Consider the following 20,395-nt stretch of genomic DNA (forward strand, 5'->3'; position numbering starts at 1 on the left):
GACTGAACCAGGACTAAACCAGAACCAAACCAGGTTTAAACCAGGACTAAACCAGGACTAAATCAAATCAACGGTCAAACACCAAAAATGAGACAAACTGAATCAGATCTGTGGAGAAGAAACACAAATGTTCAAATCATTTCATATTTTCACATGAAGCTTTTGTCATTTCAGACTCACTCACAGCGTGAAGAGGAAGCACAACTTTTACTCGAGTAAAAGTACAGTCACACTATTACTCAAGTAGCAGTAAAAGTGTACTGTGATAGTACTCTGAAAAGTTACTCGAGTAAATATAACTGAGTATCATCCGTTCATTTGTTTTTCAATACAAAACCAAAAATAAGAAAACAAAAAATCAACTGTTTTTTTTTTCATTATTTGTCTCCAAAACCAAAATGAAAAAACAGAAAATGATTTGTTTTTTCAGTTTTCGATTTTGTGTTTAAATGAAAAATGGAAAAAACGGATAATGTGACTTAAACTGTGATGCCGGACTGAACCAGGACTGAACCAGAACTAAACCAGGACTGAACCAGAACTAAACCAGGACTGAACCAGGACTAAACCAGGACTAAACCAGGACTGAACCAGAACTAAACCAGGACTGAACCAGAACTAAACCAGGACTGAACCAGGACTAAACCAGAACTAAACCAGGACTGAACCAGAACTAAACCAGGACTGAACCAGGACTGAACCAGAACTAAACCAGGACTGAACCAGGACTAAACCGTTTTCAGTTCTGATCTGGTCTTGGTCTGGTCCCGGTCACAGTCATGGTCTAGTCCCGGGTTCAGCCCTGGTCTCAGTCCTGGTCTGGTCCTGGTCTGGTCCTGGTCTGGTCCTGGTCTGGTCCCGGTCTGGTCCCGGTCACTGTCATGGTCTGGTCCTGGTCTGGTCATGGTCTCAGTCCCGGCCTCAGTCCTGGTCTGATTCTGGTCTGGTCCCGGTTTCAATCCCAGTCTCAGTCTCGGTCTGGTCCCAGTCTCAATCACGGTCTGGTTCTGGTCTGGTCCTGGTCTCAGTCTTGGTCTCAGTCCCGGTCTCAGTCCCGGTCTGGTCCTGATCTCAGTCTTGGTCTCAGTCCCGGTCTGGTCTCGGTCTCAGTCCCAGCCTGGTCCTGGTCTGAGTCTTGGTCTGGTCCCGGACCTGGTTTAGTCCTGGTTCAGTCTGACATCTCAGTTTAAGTCACGTAAACTGTCATTATCAGTTTTTTCCATTTTTCATTTAAAAAACTAAATCAAAAACTGAAAAAACAAATCATTATCTGTTTTTTCATTTTGGGTTCATTTTGAAGAAAATCGTAGTTTTTTCCGTTTTCTTATTTTTGGTTTTATATTGAAAAAGGAATGAAATACAGATTTGGACGTCACATCTCATTTCTACAGTGAATCTTTGTGCTCCAGCTTCACCTTTTTATCTGTTTCATTCTTGCTTCTCTCATCTCTGTCTCATTCTTCTTCTTCTTCTTCTTCTTCTGCTCGTCACCGGACCACCTCTGCTGTTTCTGTCCACGCTTCTCCACCGCTCCACCTCCTCACCTCCGCCCGAAGACCACGAGAAGTCCCCCAGCCTCAGTAACATCTCCTCAGGCCCGGCCCTGAGCCTGTCTCCCCGGACCTCCCCCTTCGGCTCGCCCCATCACCGCTCACCCATCCCCTCCATCCTGCGATAGGGCCCGAGCTTTTGGGGGAAAATGACAAAAGTGTGATTTTTCTGATTGTAAGTGGTAAGAAGATCTGCACAGAAAAAAAACAAATCAAAACAAAACAAAACACAGGTCAAGACTGATGTTTTAATAAATAAATAAGAGCAGGTACATGCTGCAGAGCTCATCATGAACCCACCCCCAGTCTGATTCATCAGACGGTTTCACTTTGTGGAAACCGTCTGACCTCGCAGTATTAGGGTTTATTCGCTTTACGGTGGGCAGGTTCTTTTTTAATTTAACCAATCGCTGCTGTTTGGTCGTGATGTATGTAAAGTGCTGGAACGCTCAGTGGTGTCCAAGTAATTTCCGGAACAACAGCAAACAGAGCAGACAGTGAACATGTCTGTCAGAGATCATTGATTTCTGCGAGATGAATTTGTGAATTAAAGAAATTGTATTTGACAAAGGAAGTCCAAAGGAGGATAGTGTCTGCAGTCTGATGTCACAACTCAGGTTGGTTCAGCTCTTCACTGATTGGTCAGTGCGCGGTCGACAACTTCAGGGTTCTTGCAAACCATCTAGAGGGGGGTGGGCAAAACATTTTGGCTCGGGGGCCACATAGGTTCTAAAGTTTGACTGAAGGACCGGACAGGAGACAGAACATGACGTGTTAAGAGCCCAGCTCCATTGCACATTGCTCATGTAAGATGTATTCTGCACGACACACTGCAAGGTGCAAGAATAAGGTTTGCTCCACCGCACACCACAGGCGAGTGTGAGTCCTGAGCGCTTAGATCTCATTGAGAAACAGAACCTATGCCACGAGATTACGCACGTAAACACTGACACGTGCAGTAAAACCAACCCTTCAGACATTCCATGCCTTAAGTTTTATAACACAACATTCATAAGTCTTTAGACTTTGCTTTAAACCCACTCACACTGAACACTTCTACCTCACTCATGGTCCGAATAATGACTCCTGTCATTATAGTCCGAAAGAACACTTTCCCATAAAGCACTGCGGCCAACATAATACACCTCAGTGTATATATAGTGCGCCATCTACTGGGAAATGCCGGAAATGCAGGAAAAATACAACATCAACAAGATTTATTGTAGTAATTTATTCAAGTTCAGTGGGCCTAATTAACAGATTTAAAGGGCCGCATATGGCCCTCGGGCCGTAGTTTGCCCACCCCTGATCTAGTGTATTCTGATTCCTGAGCATGTTAATGAACAAACATGACACAACATGAATGTAAACACATCAGATCGTAGTCTAAGGCTCATTTCCATCCGTTGTCCCAAGAGTCTGGACTCACAGGGCGAAACAATAAAATATGACACACTCCATTCGCTGGAGAAAAATGAAATTGAGCAGAGGAACTAGATGAACCCCTGGTACCAGAAGAACATTTTTCATAAATTTTTCCCATCAAGTTTTGAGATGCCGGACTTTTGCGCCGCACACACCACAGAACTGAACCAGGACTAAACCAGGACTGAACCAGGACTAAACCAGGACTAAACCATGTCTATAACCAGGACCAAAACAGGATTTAACTGCATCTCCTCCCATACACTCCTCCTGAACCGCCGCTCCTGATCCCGTATATTAGAAGAGAAAAACACTGAGTCAATTGGTGAATCATTTTTGTCAAGTTGAATTTGAAGTGAAATGTTCTTAATTTAAGCCATTTTAACTTTCCTAGATTTTTTTTTTTTTTTTTTTTTTTTTTTTTACCGTGCGTCAGTAAAAGCTCAGGCCCTGGAGCTGCAGATGGCTCCAGGAGGTTTTGGTTTATTCATAGATCTGAAGTGCAGGAGTTTGTCAGTGAAATGTGTTTTTCTCTCTCGGTGTTTGTGGAGCAGATGTGACCAGAGAGTTTTAAAGTTCATCTTGTTCTTCACCTTTGGGCAACGGTCAAAGCAAAACATGAAAAACACAACCAGCTCATTGAAAACAGTTTGCAGTGGTCCAACAGTCCAACTTTAAAGGGTCTGTGTTACGATATTTTCTGATCTATGTTCAAATGTATTTTCCTCATCACAAACAGACCTGGAGTTGTGTTTTGTTTCATTCGCACATGTTCAAACAGAAAACACTCAGTTCCACCTTGTGATGTCATGCACAGCAAAAACTGAAGGGTTAAAATTTCAGGGTAAAATATTTCAGAGTTGTTTTTAACCCAAAAAGTGTTATTTTAACTATTTGAAAGTTAAATGAGGGTTCAGGTTGGTCCTGATATGGTTGAAGATAAGTCAACTTCCCTTAGTGTTAATTTGGCTCCTCCCACCCACCACTTCACACTCCCACGAGAGAAGACCAGTTTGAACCAGTTTTGTTCATAATTTCATTTTAAATTATACTAAAATACAGTGTAATAATAAAACACTGTGTGTGTTGTTTAGTTAATCTGGATAACCCTGAGCCGAAAGGTGAAGCTCTTGATTTACCGGTCAGTCTTCGTTCCTCCTCTCACCTCTGGTCATGAGCTCTGGGTAGTGACCAAAAGGACGAGATCGTGGATTCAAGTTCTCGAAATGAGTTTCCTCCAGGGTGTCTGGGCGTCTCCCTTAGAGACAGGGTGAGGAGCTCAGTCACACGGGAGGAGCTCGGAGTAGAGCCGCTGCTCCTCCACGTCGAGAGGAGCAGTTGAGGCTCGGGCATCTGTTCTGATGCCTCCTGGACGTCTCCCTCGGGAGGTGTTCCGGGCATGTCTCACCGGGAGGAGGCCCCGGGGACACACTGGAGGGACTATGTCTCTGGGCTGGCCTGGGAATGCCTCGGGGTTCCCCCGGAGGAGCTGGAGGAAGTGTCTGGGGTGAAGAAAGTCTGGGAGTCCCTGCTTAGGCTGCTGCCCCCGCGACCCGGCCCCAGATAAGTGGAAGAAAATGGATGAATGGATGGAGGATAACCCTACAAAGTGTTCTCCGTTTACTCTCAAAATGTTAATATAACTCTTGGTTTTGGGGTTAAACAGGACCTTTGGTCCAGTGTTACTTAATTAACTTTTCCAAAATGTTAAATTAACTTTAGAACAGATTGGACTCATACAAAACCTGAGAAAATGTTCAAACTGATTCTACAAGAGTCAATTTTAACACTCCCCTCTTTGCTGTGTACAGGAAGTGCTCCACTGTGTTTTTAAACTCACACACCTTCACTAAAATGATTTGGATCATTTCTCTCCTGGAATTGTCAAACTCTACTGAACTAAGACTACGTTTACACTAAAACGAATCACCGTATCACCATTTCAGAAACGATCTGCGTCCAGACACGTCGTTTCTGTGTCCGCAATCCTTCTCTATCCACACAGCTTTGAGCACATTTGTTTACATTTTACAGAAATGAAACTTAAAACCACATGACTCATTTGCATAAACTGAGCTCTCAAAAAAAACAGCTCGCTCCCTGTGCACTGATGTGGTTCAGCTTCTGTCGGACTAAAGGACACGACTCAGTGGAATATGAGTGTTCTTTCTGTGACAGAGGGATGTTCTGCTGATGGTGAGTCTGGTCTGTGTTTCTGTCGTGTTGTTGGTTCATGTGAAACTTTTCAGAGATTATACGTCTGCAGGTCGTACACACAGACACACGTTTATATGAATGGACAGATATTCTAGACTCTTAGTGTTTTGTTGGTGAATTACTTCGCGGCGCACGAACTACATCAGAGTATCAGTGTTTTCAGGTGTCCACACGGTGCCGGATCAGATCTGTACTCAGGTGAATTCCTGGGAGCTGGAGGCACCAGATCGTTCCGTCTCTGGAGCCGTTTTCAATCAGATTAGTGTGAACGAACACTGCACCCACAACGAAAACAACTCAAATACGAACTAGTGTGGACGGGGCCTAAACAACAGGAGATAAAAGCCTGACCTGTTCAAATGATTTAAAATATAAAAAAGGTTTAATTTTAGATAAAAGCCGCAAATGATAAAAGCCAAATTTTACAACCACGTTCACTTGGTGTTTTTAAGCTCCACACACCTTCAGTAGAATCATTTGGATCTTTACTGAACTAAAAGTAAAAGGAGCTGTTCACTTGAAAACTACCACTTCATGACATCACAAGGTGGAACAGAGCATTTTGACAGATAAAGTTTTACTCAAACATTTTTAAATGAAACAAAACACAAACTCCAGGTCTGTTTTTGAGGAGGGAACATCAGAATAACAGATCAGAAAAGCAGTGTTACAGAACATTTGTGGAGTGTTCACCACCTGCTTATCTCCACGGAGACAAGTAGATCTGTGGAGAGGCGAGCTCGCAGTAAGAATTGCGATTAGATGCGATGTGATTAGTTTTGTGATTTCTGTTTCAATAATAAGATTCTGTTTAAAGTTCACATTTTAAACTCTTCCAGAAGAAATGACAAAAACAGCTGAAACATGAACTGAGGGCAGTTTTTATGCAGAATAAAACAGGAAATCTCGTTAATTTGTGGAGGAAATGATGGTACTTCAGAAATGAGCAGTGATTTGCTGATTTCTTCCAGTCAAATTGTGATTCGATTGCAGTTCATCAGGCAGCAGATTTAAGGCACAAAACAAATAAAACAAATACAAAATGATGTACAGAGGACGTCATTTTCACATTTCCATCACCGTGTTGCCTTTGATTATTCTGAAAATGCTGTATTCACAGAAAACAACGTACGAACATGTTTTCAAAGTTTAAATTTTGGAATGACTTTTGAGTCAGATAGTTCAAAAAACACTTTTAAAACAGCTAGAAAACAATTATAAATCAAAATATCAAATTAAAAACTCAAACTGGAAAAGTAAATTTGCTTCCCATTGGTGAATTTATGTTTGACGGACAGATAAGCAAATATACAGCTGACCCTGCGTTCCATTTTCTTCCAACTCCCATTTGGACCTCGGATTTGACGTCAGACTTTTGACGATTCGATATCACGATATTTCGGTTATTGTTACATCCTTAACTCTCACACTCTCCTCGGGGTCACATTGACCCGAAGAAAGATTTTTTTTTTCCTTCCCGCTCTCTTGAGGCGGGTCAATCAGACCCAAAATTTTATTTTTTTCTCGCCAGGCAAGAGAGCGGAAAAAAAAATCTTTCTTTGGGTCTACGTGACCTCGAGGAGAGCGTGAGAGTTAATATTTACACGTCACAGTGGGCGGAGCCAGCTTGGATTCAGACTCGGAATCGTTGCTCGGTCGACTTTTTCCGCCTCAGGGGTCCGAGTCGCGCCGTCTCAGGAAAAGGGGCGTGTCAGGCGTGTTGCTAGGCAACATTCTCAGAAAACCAATTCAGAAGGAGAATCGAACACAGTATAAGCTCAACTGTCTGTCAAACATAAATTAGCCAATGGAAATGCGCCTGTGGAAGTCCCGCCCACCTGCCACGTTTGTGCCAAAACTACAAACAAAAAGTTCGGGAGCCTAAACGAAAAGATAACCAAAGAAAACAGCTTCAAACTAAATTTAGAAAGACGCGGAATAAAAATCAAAGAGGCAAAGATTTTACACAAATAATTTCATCTCTTCAGTCTTACGTATTTTATTTAAGTTTTTATTTGGTATTTTGATTATATATTTTTTTGCTTAATGTTTTAAAAGCATTCTTTGAACTACATGACTTAAACTTAATTCCATATGAGTCTCCTCTCCCTTCGCTAAGTCACCCCCCCTTCAGAGCGCCATCACAACACAATCAGCGTGAAACTCCCGCATCAGGTTTGTTAAGTTACACAAATGACTCTAAAACGTCTTCAGGCAGGTCGTTAGAACACGGGAGAAAGTCACAACAACAAAAAGAAAACGGGTTTTGCTCTAATGCCTCGTCTTTAAACAATTTTTAGATTTATTTTTCGTGTTTTCTAATTGTGGACATCGAGACTGTGTGAAAGTGCAGCGTCACTGAGAGGAGGAACAGGTGTGGATCTGACACGTGCTCCGCTCTCTCTGTCGCCTGGCAACTGCAGCGGGCACAAATATAACACACACACACACACAGAGACACACACACACTCAGAGACGCACGCACACACACACGCAGAGATAGGATGTGTGTGGAGGAATCTGAAAGGCATCTCACTTTGTCCAAGAATCGTTTTATTGAGAGGAAATGTTGAACGTCACCGAAGGATCAGGAACCCGAAACTACGTCAGGAAATAAACAGAGAAACACGCCGAAAAACAGCGAGACGCACAAACGAAATCGTGCTCAGGAACAGTTTTAAAGGCCTATAGGTTACGCAACACACTTTACTTTTAGAGCTTTATGTTTATTTTTGTAACGTTTTGTAACAGGCACTGACCGTTTTCACACACACGAGACAAACCTGGACGTGTCTCTGTCTGCAGGTTATTGCCACATTTTATTGGTAGTGGATAAATCTGAGTCAGTTCTCCCGACATCCGTTGTAAAACAGTTGGAGAAAATTGTCCAGGCTGGTGCCACCCAGTGTCTCCACTCAATTTCATTTCTCTCCAGTGACTACGTCAGGAATCAGAATACACTAGACGGTTTGTACGAACCCTGGAAGTTGTAGACCAGACATCGACCAATCAGAGAAGAGCTGTGACACTATGACGTCAAACTGGTCGCGTCTGTCTGTGTCCCTTTTGTGGAACAGCACAACAGTAAACAAAGCGTCGAGATGGATGCAGAGCAGGGGTCACCAGCCTTTTTGAAACTGAGAGCGACTTCACGGGCACTGAGTGATATGAAGAGTCGGGTCCAGTCAAGTGGTAACGGAGGGAAACAGGGGCAGATTTTTTACATTCAAATGTCTCTTATTCAGAAACTAGAGGAACTATTGAAATAAGTAAAGTATCAGAATGTAGGAAAGAGTTACACTCCAACAGGGTCAAGTTAAACCTGTGATATTCTTTCAAGTTGTTGACAAAAAATGAAAAAACTCATGTCGGTAACGGAGGGAATGAAATATGCAGCACTTTTTGGGCAATAAATCCAAACAGTGATAACTCTTGGTTCTCACTTACATATCCTTAACAAACTGGTTTGAACATTTGCTTCATATAGTTTTCTACCATATGGTACAAGATTAGGTTGAAAAACCTCTTACTTTTTGACTCATGAGATTTTTTATTAAGAAAGGTCATGGTAACGGAGGGAAAAGTAACGGAGGGAAAATTGTGCAAACAAGTAGAAGGTGCAGGATTTTACATCATTTGTCATTTTTTTTCTTCTGAATACTTTAATATTACTTCAAAATGAAAGGAAACTATTTCTATAAAATATGTCAGTCCTTCCAAGAACATTTTTATCATCTTAAATACATTTTTTTTTGAAAAATCCTGTCCCTTCATCAACAGTTCAAAGATGGAATAACACAAGATATGATGAAATACATCCATTTATTTACATGATTTTCAGGTCTTTGAAATTTGGGAAATAATTTTTGTTCCATGTTTCATACATGGTCTGTTTAAAACATATGGAACTTTAGAACCAAAAATGGTACAGAAAAAAGGTCAACAGTTTCATAAACTAGAGTACATATGTATCTGTTCAATACATTTTATATCAGATGAATTAACTTGAATTTTTGGCCTTGATGTTTACTTCTACTTGACCGAACCCAGTTACAGTTTGATGATCTCTTCTCAAATAACAGATTTGCTCAGTTTGCCTTTAGTTATACTTTAGTAATACTGATTAATGATAATCATCTATGTGAAGACACTGATCACTTAATAATAACACAATAATGATCAACAATGACAGCGAGCTGGAAAACAGATCAATATTCAGAACTTTAACTTTATTAATCTCAGTAATTGTTAAATTTAATACAGTGTTAGTAATTATCATCATTGCTTCTGTGAGTGTGTTTACATGCATCACTGTGGTTATATAGTTTTTTGTTGCAAATGCGCAAAAATTATATATTTAATAAACCAGGAAAAATAGAAACAACCATGAGCTCCTTTAGTGTAGGAGGAGCTCAGGAGGTTCTGACCAGTGAACACTGGCACAGAGCAACATTTCCAAACATGGTACAAATTCTACACTGCAGCAAATTCTTAATTAAAATCTTCTGCCGCGGGCACAGTGTCGGTGATGTAGACGATACAAACTTCACATTTTTTATTGCACCTTTAATTCACAAGTTCACCTCGAGGAAACGACAGTGATCATTCAGACGTGTTCACTCTGCTTTGTTTGTTGTTGTACCAGAAATGACATGAAACCAGTGAGTGTTCCAGCACATTACACACATCACGACCAAACAGCAGTGATTGGTCAAATAAAAAAACTACCCGCCTACCGTTGAGGGAACGAATCCTAATGCGGTGAGGTCAGACGGTTTCCATGAAGTGAAACCGTCTGATGACTCAGTCTAGGTTTGAGGATAAATTGTGTGGTGGCCCAGGACCAGAGTGACTTACACAGAATAACAAAACAGCAGGAAGTTACTAAATCCCTGTGTCATTCATTCATTCATTTTTCAAACTAAAACCAAAAATAAGAAAACGAAAAAACAACGATTTTCTTCATTATTTTTCTCCAAAACCAAAATGTAAAAACAGATAATGATAAGTTTTTCAGTTTTCGATTTTGTGTTTAAATGAAAACATGAGTTAAACTGAGATGCCGGACTGAACCAGGACTGAACCAGGACTAAAACAGGACTAAACTAGGACTGAACCAGGACTGAACCAGGACTGAACCAGGACTAAAACAGGACTAAAGGACTGACCAGGACTGAACCAGGACTGGACTACCAGGACTGGAAACCAGGACTAAACCAGACTGACCAGGACTGAAAAGGACTGACACCAGACTGAACCAGGACTAAAACAGGACTGAACCAGGACTAAAACAGACTGAACCAGGACTGAACCAGGACTAAAACAGGACTGAACAGGACTGAACCAGGACTGAACCAGGACTGAACCAGGACTGAACCAGGACTAAAACAGGACTGAACCAGGACTGAAGGACTCAGGACTGAACCAGGACTGAACCAGGACTGAACCAGGACTAAACCAGACTACCAGACTAAACAGGACTGAACCAGGACTGAACCAGGACTAAACGGACTGAACCAGGACTGAACCAGGACTGAACCAGGACTGAACCAGGACTGAACCAGGACTGAACCAGGACTGAACCAGGACTGAACCAGGACTGAACAGGACTGAACAGGACTGAACCAGGACTAAACCAGGACTAAAACAGGACTGAACCAGGACTGAACCAGGACTGAACCAGGACTGAACCAGGACTCAGGACTGAACCAGTCAGGACTGAACCAGGACTGAACCAGGACTAAAACAGGACTAAACCAGGACTAAACCGTTTTCAGTTCTGGTCTGGTCCCAGTCTCAGTCCTGGTCTAGTCCTGATCTAGTCCTGGTCTGCTCCCGGTCTCAGTTCCAGTCTCAGTCCTGGTCCTGTTCCCGATCTCAGTCCTGGTCTCAGTCCCGGTCTCAGTCTCTGTCTCAATCCTGGTCTGGTCCCGGTCTGGTCCCAGTCTCAGTCCCGGTCCTGTTCCTGGTCTCAGTCCCGGTCTCAGGCCTGGTCTGGTTCCAGTCTGGTCCTAGACCTGATTTAGTCCTGGTTTAGTCCTGGTTCAGTCCAGAATCTCAGTTTAAATCGCTTAAACGGATTTAAACACAAAATCGAAAACTGAAAAAAAACGAATCATTATCTGTTTTTTTTTTAAATTTTGGTTTTATTTTGAAAAACGAATGAACGAACGACACACGGTAAAAGATCACGGCGCGAAAGGCGATGGACGAATTACATTTTGTTGTGAACTCATCTGAAAACTGAACCAATGAACTGCTTTGTTTTATTTAGACCTGTTTGTATCTCATTCAGACTATTCCTTTCCTCTCTGAACGCGGCCATGTTCTTCAGCGTGAGGAAGAGGAGGAGGAAGAAGAAGAAGAGGAGGAGGAGGAGGAGGAGGAGGAGGAGGAGCACTTTGGAGCCATACGTCCTTCTGCCTGGACCTAACACGGACGCACTGCCGGCACTGACTGAGCCAATCAGAGCAAAGAACTCAAAACTCAACCAATCCAATCGCAGCACTGAGCTTTTCCTCAACTCTGCTGTTTTGGGGATACGGAAGCCCACATGGACCAAACAGTGTAAATATTATTCCACACAGCACATCTAATCTATGGGGCTCATCCAACCATCGTCTTTCTAGAGTCGGGTTCACTTGTGCACTGTAAAAACGAGCGTCCGCGGCTGTTAAAACGACAAGTGTCCTCAGGATTTCACTTATAGATTTATCACGATTCAAAATTCAGCTCGTGTACCATTTGTTCTTTTGAAATTCAAGTAAGAACGGAAAATAATAAAATGGGAAAACATTTTATTTCGTTTTTTCGTTTTAGTGTCAAACAAAAAAAACAAAAAAACAGATTTCGACCTCTATTTCCGATATTTAATTTAAAGTTTATTCAAGTAACAGAAGTCAGAAAACAGTCTCGTGCCTATTTTAATGTTGATATTTTATTCTCTGGTTTATTTGCCTCGGAGGTTCTGCTGCTCAGCTCAGATTCCTACTGACCTAAATACTCATAAGCAGCATTTGCATTAAAATTGTACATAAAACACATTTTATAGAATCACAAATACGACGTAGAGGCTTAAATTTAAAAACATGCACCTCAACAGCTGAAAGTCGGATCAGTGATATTCTAACATTAAATCTCTTGTGGTCATACGGGTTTGTCAAAGCCTGATCCCGTCAGATCTCAGGAGCTCAGAGGTCGGGTCTGGTCAGTACTTGGATGGAGACACTGGGAAAATCAGGAGCCACATTAGGCACCAGTCGCAAAAACTGTCCTTGTGTCCTTAGGCAAGACACGGCGAGGAGAAAATTCAGTTTGTCAAATGGACAAAAGTTAGTCTTCAGTTCTGAACTGAAGAAGCAGCTTGGATGAGCTGTGAAATGTCTTCAACCAAACTAACTTTTGTCCAGTTGACAAACTGAATTTTCTCCTCGTCATGATTCTACCTGGACGACCGAGGGATTCTTCACACATCTTAGGCAAGACACTTCACCCACATTGCCCAGTGTGAAAGTGGCGTGTGCGCGTGAGTGATGGTGGTGGTCGGAGGGTTTGATGGCACTGATCGGCAGCTGCACTTCTGTCAGTGTGCCCCAGGGCAGCTGTAACTGCAATAGTAGCTCACCACCAATGGGTATGGAGGAAAAAGTAAAAAGAATAATGAATCTATGAAAAATGCTCTGTAAAGCCTCTTATATGTCTGTGAAAAGTGCTAGATAAATAAAGACTTATTCACTTACTCATTAGTTAACAAAAGAAGAAGCTGATTTTTATTAATCGTTGCATTTATATAGCGCCTTTAATATTCCCAAAGAGCTTTACAGATCATTGTTCATTCACTCCACACTCAGTGGTGGTAAAATACAACTGTAGCCACAGCTGCCCTGGGACAGACTGATGGAAGCGAGGCTGCCAATCTGCACCACCGGCCCCTCCGACCACCACCATCACTCACACACACACCACTTACATACTAGGCAATGTGTCTGAAGTGTCTTGCCTAAGGACACAACGACGCCCCCCTGTGGCTCCTGATTTTCCCAGTGTCTCCCATCCAAGTCCTGACCAGACCCGACCTGCTGAGCTTCGGAGATTTGATGGGATCATCCTTTGACAAGCCGGAATATCACATTGTTAACATTTTTACAACGTTAACAATGTTTATTAAAATCATTGACTAGAAATCTTCGGGTTAGGGTTCGTTCTTAGTTCACCAACGCTTCATTCTAAATATGAAAATGACAAACTTAGAGCAGCCGCGGGGTCTTAAAAGTCTTTAAAAGGTCTTAAATTTCATTTTCCTAAATAAAGCCCTCAAAAAGTCTTAAATTATGTTGTCCAAGTCTTACTTTTTTTTTTAAAAAGATCTTAAATTTGCCTATTTTTTTGTAAACTCACCCGAGCTGCAGTGCAAAGTTACATGGAGGGAGGGAAAAAAACAGCAACGTGAAATCTTGTAACATGTATGAACGTTTAATTTGGAGTATGTGCAAACAATATTTTGGTTTCTGGCGCTGTTGGGACTGAGTAAACCAACAGCAGAGTGAAGGAAGACGTTGGATGGATCATGACGAAGTGCAGGTTTAATCCACAGTGGCTCTTAGATTCTAGATAAAATACCGGGATTTGGTTGTTCATTATTAGAATTGGATCTGGTGTTTTTTGCTCGTGTAATGGGTGCGATGTTGGTCTTAATTTTCATTTAAGTGGTCTTAAAAAAGTCTTTAAAAAGTCTTAAATTTGGGCTCGTCAAACCTGAGGATATCCTGAATTTACAGTCTTAATAAAAATAGTTCAGGTGAAGCAATTTTTTTTTTTTTAAAGCAAAAAACAAATAAAAGCTACATGAATAAAATCATGGACAAATGAAACTGAGTGGAGCCGCTTTTGTTTAGTCGACATTGAACCTCCGAGGCAAATAAACCAGAGAAAATAAAATATTAAAATTAAAATAGGCACCAAGACTGTTGTTTGATTGGTGCTATTTGAAATAAACTTTAAATTAAAAACTGGAAATGTAATAATGAAATAAACTGTTTTCCCATTTTGTTGTTTTTCGTTCTTAATTGAAATTCAAAAGAACAAATGGTACACGGACCAAAAACCACATCAACCCTTTTACATTTCATTATTTTTATATTTTAGGTCGATCCAAAGGAATTCATTTGGATTTTAAAGCGACAATTTGTAAGTTTATTAGATTTTTTTTTTCACCAATAGATGAGAGACGTGAAGCCTGTTCCCTCTCCTCACCTGGTCTTTGTTTCCTCGCTTCCTTCTCCTCGATTCCTCGCCTCGATTCTGCAAAAATCCATCGTTTCTCTGACATCTGCTCCTTTACTAGTTCCTTCCTTCCGTGGTTTTCAAAACTTAACACGACACTTTTGATCGACAGCTGAAAAACGGAAGGTCGAGGAGGAATCGAGGAGAAGGAAGCGAGGAAAGAGAAACGAGACGCTGCCCTGAGCTCTCTGGTCACGCAGCAGTCACATAGGCAGCCCCTAGTGGCGATTTGTGAGAATGCAGGAGCGGGTCGGCCAGTCTAAGATCATCTATTACCATAAAATACGATATAAAAACAATATATTCGAATGAAACTAGTGATTTAACGAACTATTTCTAATAACTACAACTATATGTGTTAAAACATGTCTGTATTTAAGGCTTTAGTTTCACATAAAATCCAAATTTGAGTGCAAAATTACTCACAAAAGCGCAGAAATATAACATTTATAACACTTATTTGTGAGTTTACAATTAACTTTTTTCAGTATAAAAGCCATAAAGAAGCTTCCTTACAGTGTAGAATCATTTGAAGGGCTTAAATAAGAGGCAAAAAAGCGAAAAATCCTTCACGTTTCTGCGCTTCCATCTCTAGTTTTTTAACAATGATCAGCTTTTTTTTTGTTATTTTGCACCTTAACATTCACAAATACGATCTGTATTTTAATAATCTGCTCCCTGTAATCTTTAAAATGAATTCAGAAACAGCATTTTTTCACGTTGTTTGCGCTGAGTTAGAGCAAAGGATCATGGTCTTTGTAGTTCTTTCTGCTTTTTTGTAGCTGCCGCAACAAAACAGTACATTTAAGCAGTTTGATTTTCATCTCTTCGCTCCATAAAGATATTTTCTGATTTAGTTTTGACGTTACACTTTCACAAATTTTAGTTTGAACCCTCAAAAACACAAAAAAAGAGTTACAGGCAAACAAATGAACTCAAAACTTGTCAAAATGACCGCCACATTACTCTGAGCATTTGTCATTTTAACAGCAGCGGACATTCGTTTTCGCGGGTTTTTTTGGTTGCTAATTGGTGTCGAAATGTCACTTGCTGTGATTTTCCTCCTTCGCAATAAGTGTTAGGGCGTGTAGAGCCTAAAGAGTGTGTGACCTTCTGAGATCTGCAGTGTTCCGTCGAGAGACTCGTGCTAAAAGCTTCGGTTCCTTGGTAAAAGCTGTAGGTCAGATTTTAAATGTGGTATCGTATTGTTGCAGTAACGTCGAAGTTTTTCTGGGGTCGCGGACGGTCCCCCTCCAGAGACCGGACCCGGCGTGGGGCTGGACCAACGTGGCTGCGTGTGCAAAGTGGTTTATGTAGCAGTTCTGACCAAAACAAAGACATTATATTAAATTATTTACAACCCGTGCAATGGATAAGGCACAACTTTTAGACTCGTGGGCCACAAATGGTTCTAAAATTTGACGGAAGGGCCGAACCAGAGCAGATGGATGGAGTTTTCTTGGTAATCCACCTCATAAGAAAAAAAAAAAAACAATAATACATAATGGCTTAAGTAGAAAACAAAGCGTTTCAATAAACTATCTGGTTTACGGTATTTACTATTTACTGAAATGACTTTTAAAACACTAAAAATTATTATTATTCAGGTTCAGCGGGTCGAATTAAAAAGATTAAAGGGCTGCATGTGGTCCCGTAGTTTGCCCACCCCTGAACTAAAAAGTGGAATAGTTTGATCCAGGGCAGTAAACACATGGGGGGATAAAGGGTCTCTTGTCCGGGGCCCAGAGTCGGACCTTTTTTCTTTTAATTCATATTATATTATATTCATCTTTTAATAATTGTCTTTATTTTTTAATTTATAAGAATCTCAAAGTGGAATTAATTACAGAAACTAAGGGTAGAGTAGTTAATAATTGAACTCAAGTAAGAGTAGTTCGACTTCAAAATACTTTAGAAGCACAAATTAAAGGTAGAGTAACTTAAAAAAATAACTGTCTGTATGGAAGTACAGATGTGCCAGAAGTTTTGAAATAGAATATTACACAATTAATGAAATAACTTGACTAAAAAATAGTTTTTAGGATCATACTTTTACTCCTTCTTGAGTCATATTTATATTGAAGTAACAGTACTTTTACTTGAGTAATCATCCAGGGCAGTAAACACATGGGGGGATAAAGGAGTCTCTTGTCCGGGGCCCAGAGTCGGGCCTTTTTTTCTTTTAATTCATATTATATTACATTCATATTTTAATAATTGTCATTATTTTTTAATTTATAAGAATCTCAAAGTGGAATTAACTACATTTCTAAAGGTAGAGTAGTTAATAATTGTACTTAAGTAAGAGTAGCGCGACTTCAAAATACTTTTATTATTCAAGTAGAAGTACAAAGTAAAGGTAGAGTAATTTAAAAGAAGTACAGATGTGCCCGAAGTTTTGAAATAGAATATAACATGATGAATGAAATAACTTGAATAAAAAATTGTGGAAATGGAAATAATTGGAAAAAAAAAAAAAAAAAAGCATTAACATGTGATAGGTGGGTATGATTTTACATTACTTTTCAGCATTGACAAAATTCAAGTTGAGAAATTCAGATAAAAAAAACTAAAGTTGCCAGATTCAGATTTAGCATCTTCAGTTTGGAAATTCAGATTTGACATGACACCTGATTTTGTAACTGTTGTAGCCTAACTAAAATTATATATATACTTTTTTTTTTTTATCTGAATTTGGCAAAATTTTCTCAACTTGAATGTCGTTAGTCTGAATTAAAGATGCTGAACAGTCAATGTAAAATCATAACCAAAATCAGTTTTTTTGTTTGTCTTTGTTTGTTTGTTTTTTTAAAGAACAAACACAAAAATGAGACAAACTGAATCAGATCTGGAGAAGCAGCAAGAAACACAAATGTTCAAATCATTTCAGGTTGTTGCATGAAGCTTTTGTCACTTTAGAGCCAGTCCAGGATCACTTTTAGAATCACCAGAATTTCAAAAATCAAAACCTGGGACACTCTCGGTTTGGAGCAGCTGTAAAACGAGTGTAATTAAGGAGAATTGTTCTGCACTCGGCTCATTCGTGACTCATTTACAACGAACATGTGAATCAGTTAGTCACCTTTTCTTTGTGTTTTGGTCGTTTTTAAGCAGCTCTTCTGTATTTTACCTCAACAAATGCCAAATTTATGCTTCTCTTATTGTTGGGAGAGATCAAATTGGTCAAAAATTGGGACATTTCTTCACTGGTTTGGGATAAATCTGCTGGGACGGGGACACGGGGCTCAAAACTGGGACTGTCCTGGTCACATTATTTTAGGAGCTTTGAGGATATAAAAGTTTATGTTGTGAAAAATAGAAAAGAATCCCTACAAAATACGACCTTTGTGAAAGTTGTGGACGCCCTGTGAGCCGAACACAGGCAGTTTGAATTCCCTAAAAAAATTTTTTTTCTGGGCCCAGGCTCCCGGGAGCTGCAGTACCTGGAGCGGCCACTAGGAGGATTATCCAGCAGCAAAAGGATCTTATCGATTCATAAATTATTATAACTAACCCACAGAACTAATTAGAAAGTACGTAGTGGTCTGATAAACTCTTTGCACCATGTTGCACACTCAGCCATTTTGTTCTCTCCGCGGTTCGGTTCTCGCCGCAGATGCCGAAGTAGAAGTCCCTCTCCCGATTCAAACATGCAATGACCCTGTGTTAGTGCTGCAAATTCAAAAAACCAAATTATAGCAGAGAAAAAAAAAAAAAGCTCTCAACTTTCAAAAAAAACCTACTGCAAACTCGATTCTTCCACGTCCCCTCAGCGCTGGGGGGAGGAGCAAAAGTGTAGCAGACCACGTAGATAAAAAAAACGGGGCTTCTACGATGGCTACAAACTGCACCGTAGCAAAAAAAACCCAAACAATCAGATCGGATTTGCAATAAGCACCGAGACCCAAGCACCGATCCACACTGTGATTTGAGCAAAGAGAGACGAGGAGCGCGACACGGCTCCGGGGAGACCAGGAGGCGCCGCCGGATCTGCGCCGCGACGGACTCTCCAAAAACCTTCGCGATTTCGTCCTTGGGCGGCGGGACTTAGCGTTCTACCGCGTCCATGTCGACTCGCTTTTAACGTGTATTTCGCTATTTGACACTTTGCAGCTGAGGTCGTCAACGTTCTCTGGGGGTGTCGTGCGTTTAATCTGTTTTGTTTTAACGCGAATCTGACGAGAAAGAGCGGATTCATCTGGAGCTACAGCACGTGAGATGATTTGTGACAGAGTTTGCTCACGTGTGCGTTGTGTTTAGGGTGACCAGATTTTCAACATCAAAAACTGGGATTTGGGGTTTGGGTTGGTTGGTAATAATAACATTTTGAATCGAGTGCGTAATTAAAGGTTGTATGGAGGATTTTTTTTTGTTTCAAACTGTCAGTCAAAGATTAAAATACCATTACAGAGACGCAGCAGCTTTGTAATTATGATGACCAAAAAAAAAAAGAACGAAAATCTATCAACTGTGGACGTGTTGAGGCCAGATAAACATCAGCCAATAGAAAACGAGGCTCCCTCATTTTCTATTGGCTGTTAGTGTTGTCAATCAAACTCCCTAGTGTAACTGACTCGTCGGAGCGCGGGGATTACGTGGTTTACGCAGCGGTTCTTAGAGGCTTTTTCGAACTGTCGCTTCCTCGCATTTCGCACAAAGATTGTCGCGACGGCGGACGAGAATCCACGACCGGTTCGCCGCGAAAGAAAGTCCGTTTTTGATGTCGCTGAAAGAAGAAGAGAAGGGGAAAAGGAGCAAAGCCAAACTGAGGTGATTCTTGGAGATCTTGTCCAGCGATGGCACGACCGAAGCAGACGAAGGGTCTAAAAACTGACGCGTCGGTCGCTGAATTACTTCTAGACAGGAAACTTCAACAGTAATTCTGAACGCGCACAAGGACTGTCGCTGTATTTCTCTTCCCTTAAAAAAATCCTCTATACAAATATATACTTTAAAGGGCCCATCTCATGCAAAATCAACTTTTCAGAGCTTTCTACCTTCTCAGAGTGATGTGTGGGCCTTGTATATGTCGCCCAAGTGGTTTTTAGATTGGTTCGGTGTTTTTTTTTTAACAAATTGCAGCGTATTTCTGCCACCCTCCCACGTGACAACGAACTAAACCTCCTACAACGATGACGCGGCAGATACACCTACGACGCGTTTGACGTAGCTGAAGGCGCTTTCGTGTTGCTCTGAGCAATAGTCGGACTTTCATAGTTCCTGATCTGTGACTGTCTCCAAGAAATCAGTAAGATTTCAGAACTATTGTGTCATGGATGTTCCAAAACCCAAATTGTGCTTGTTTATGTGCAGAAGAAACAATGTGAAAAGAGTTATTTTACATCAGATGGGCTCTTTAAAGAAAATAGTTCTGCACTCGGCCCATTCACGACGAACATGACTCAGTGTTAGGGTTGGGTGGTAATACAGTATTACAGTTTCCCATGGTATCAAAAAGTAACAACAGTATCAGTTTCATTACCGTCATTTAAAAAATCTGCGGCGCATAAGGACCTAATATAATATTATAATTTATTGATACCTACATTTGTTTGCTCAGCACAAATGAATGTGTGGTTGTATTTTCAATTTAATGCATCACGATTTAAAACTAAGAATGTCTATAATGTTTCTTTAAACTGTGTAGGGAGACGACGTTTGATCAGTTTCGTTCCGTTGTCACGTGACGCTCATAAGGGACGGCACGTCTGGCCGCCAGAGAGTTTGTCCAAAAATAAAAAAAATACTAATACTTCTGCAGTTTTGCAGCATTTTGGCTTCAGACGCAGATTTGTTTACGTTTTACAGAAACGAAACTTAAAACCACATGACTCATTTGCATAAATTATAAAGCTCTGATAAAAACTGCTCTTTCCTTGTGCGCTGATGCGGAGTGGAATATGAGTGTTCTCTCTGTGACA

At 40.8% G+C, this 20,395-nt stretch overlaps 1 protein-coding gene across 1 annotated transcript in view; it reads left to right on the top strand.

The window, feature by feature from the left end:
• Window positions 1-1,678, top strand: part of kcnc2 (potassium voltage-gated channel, Shaw-related subfamily, member 2) — a 113,844-nt gene extending 112,166 nt beyond the window's left edge. Inside the window, exon 4 of the mRNA XM_020937066.1 lies at window positions 1,557-1,678. Within this exon, the coding sequence (XP_020792725.1) occupies window positions 1,557-1,678 (122 nt within the window). The remainder of the gene's footprint in view (window positions 1-1,556) is intronic.
• The last annotated feature ends 18,717 nt before the right edge of the window (window positions 1,679-20,395 follow it).

The sequence above is a fragment of the Boleophthalmus pectinirostris genome, unplaced genomic scaffold, assembly GCF_026225935.1.
Source record: "Boleophthalmus pectinirostris isolate CB_2022bp ecotype Guang Dong unplaced genomic scaffold, ASM2622593v1 HiC_scaffold_2826, whole genome shotgun sequence".
In the NCBI taxonomy this organism is placed as follows: Eukaryota; Metazoa; Chordata; class Actinopteri; order Gobiiformes; family Gobiidae; genus Boleophthalmus; species Boleophthalmus pectinirostris.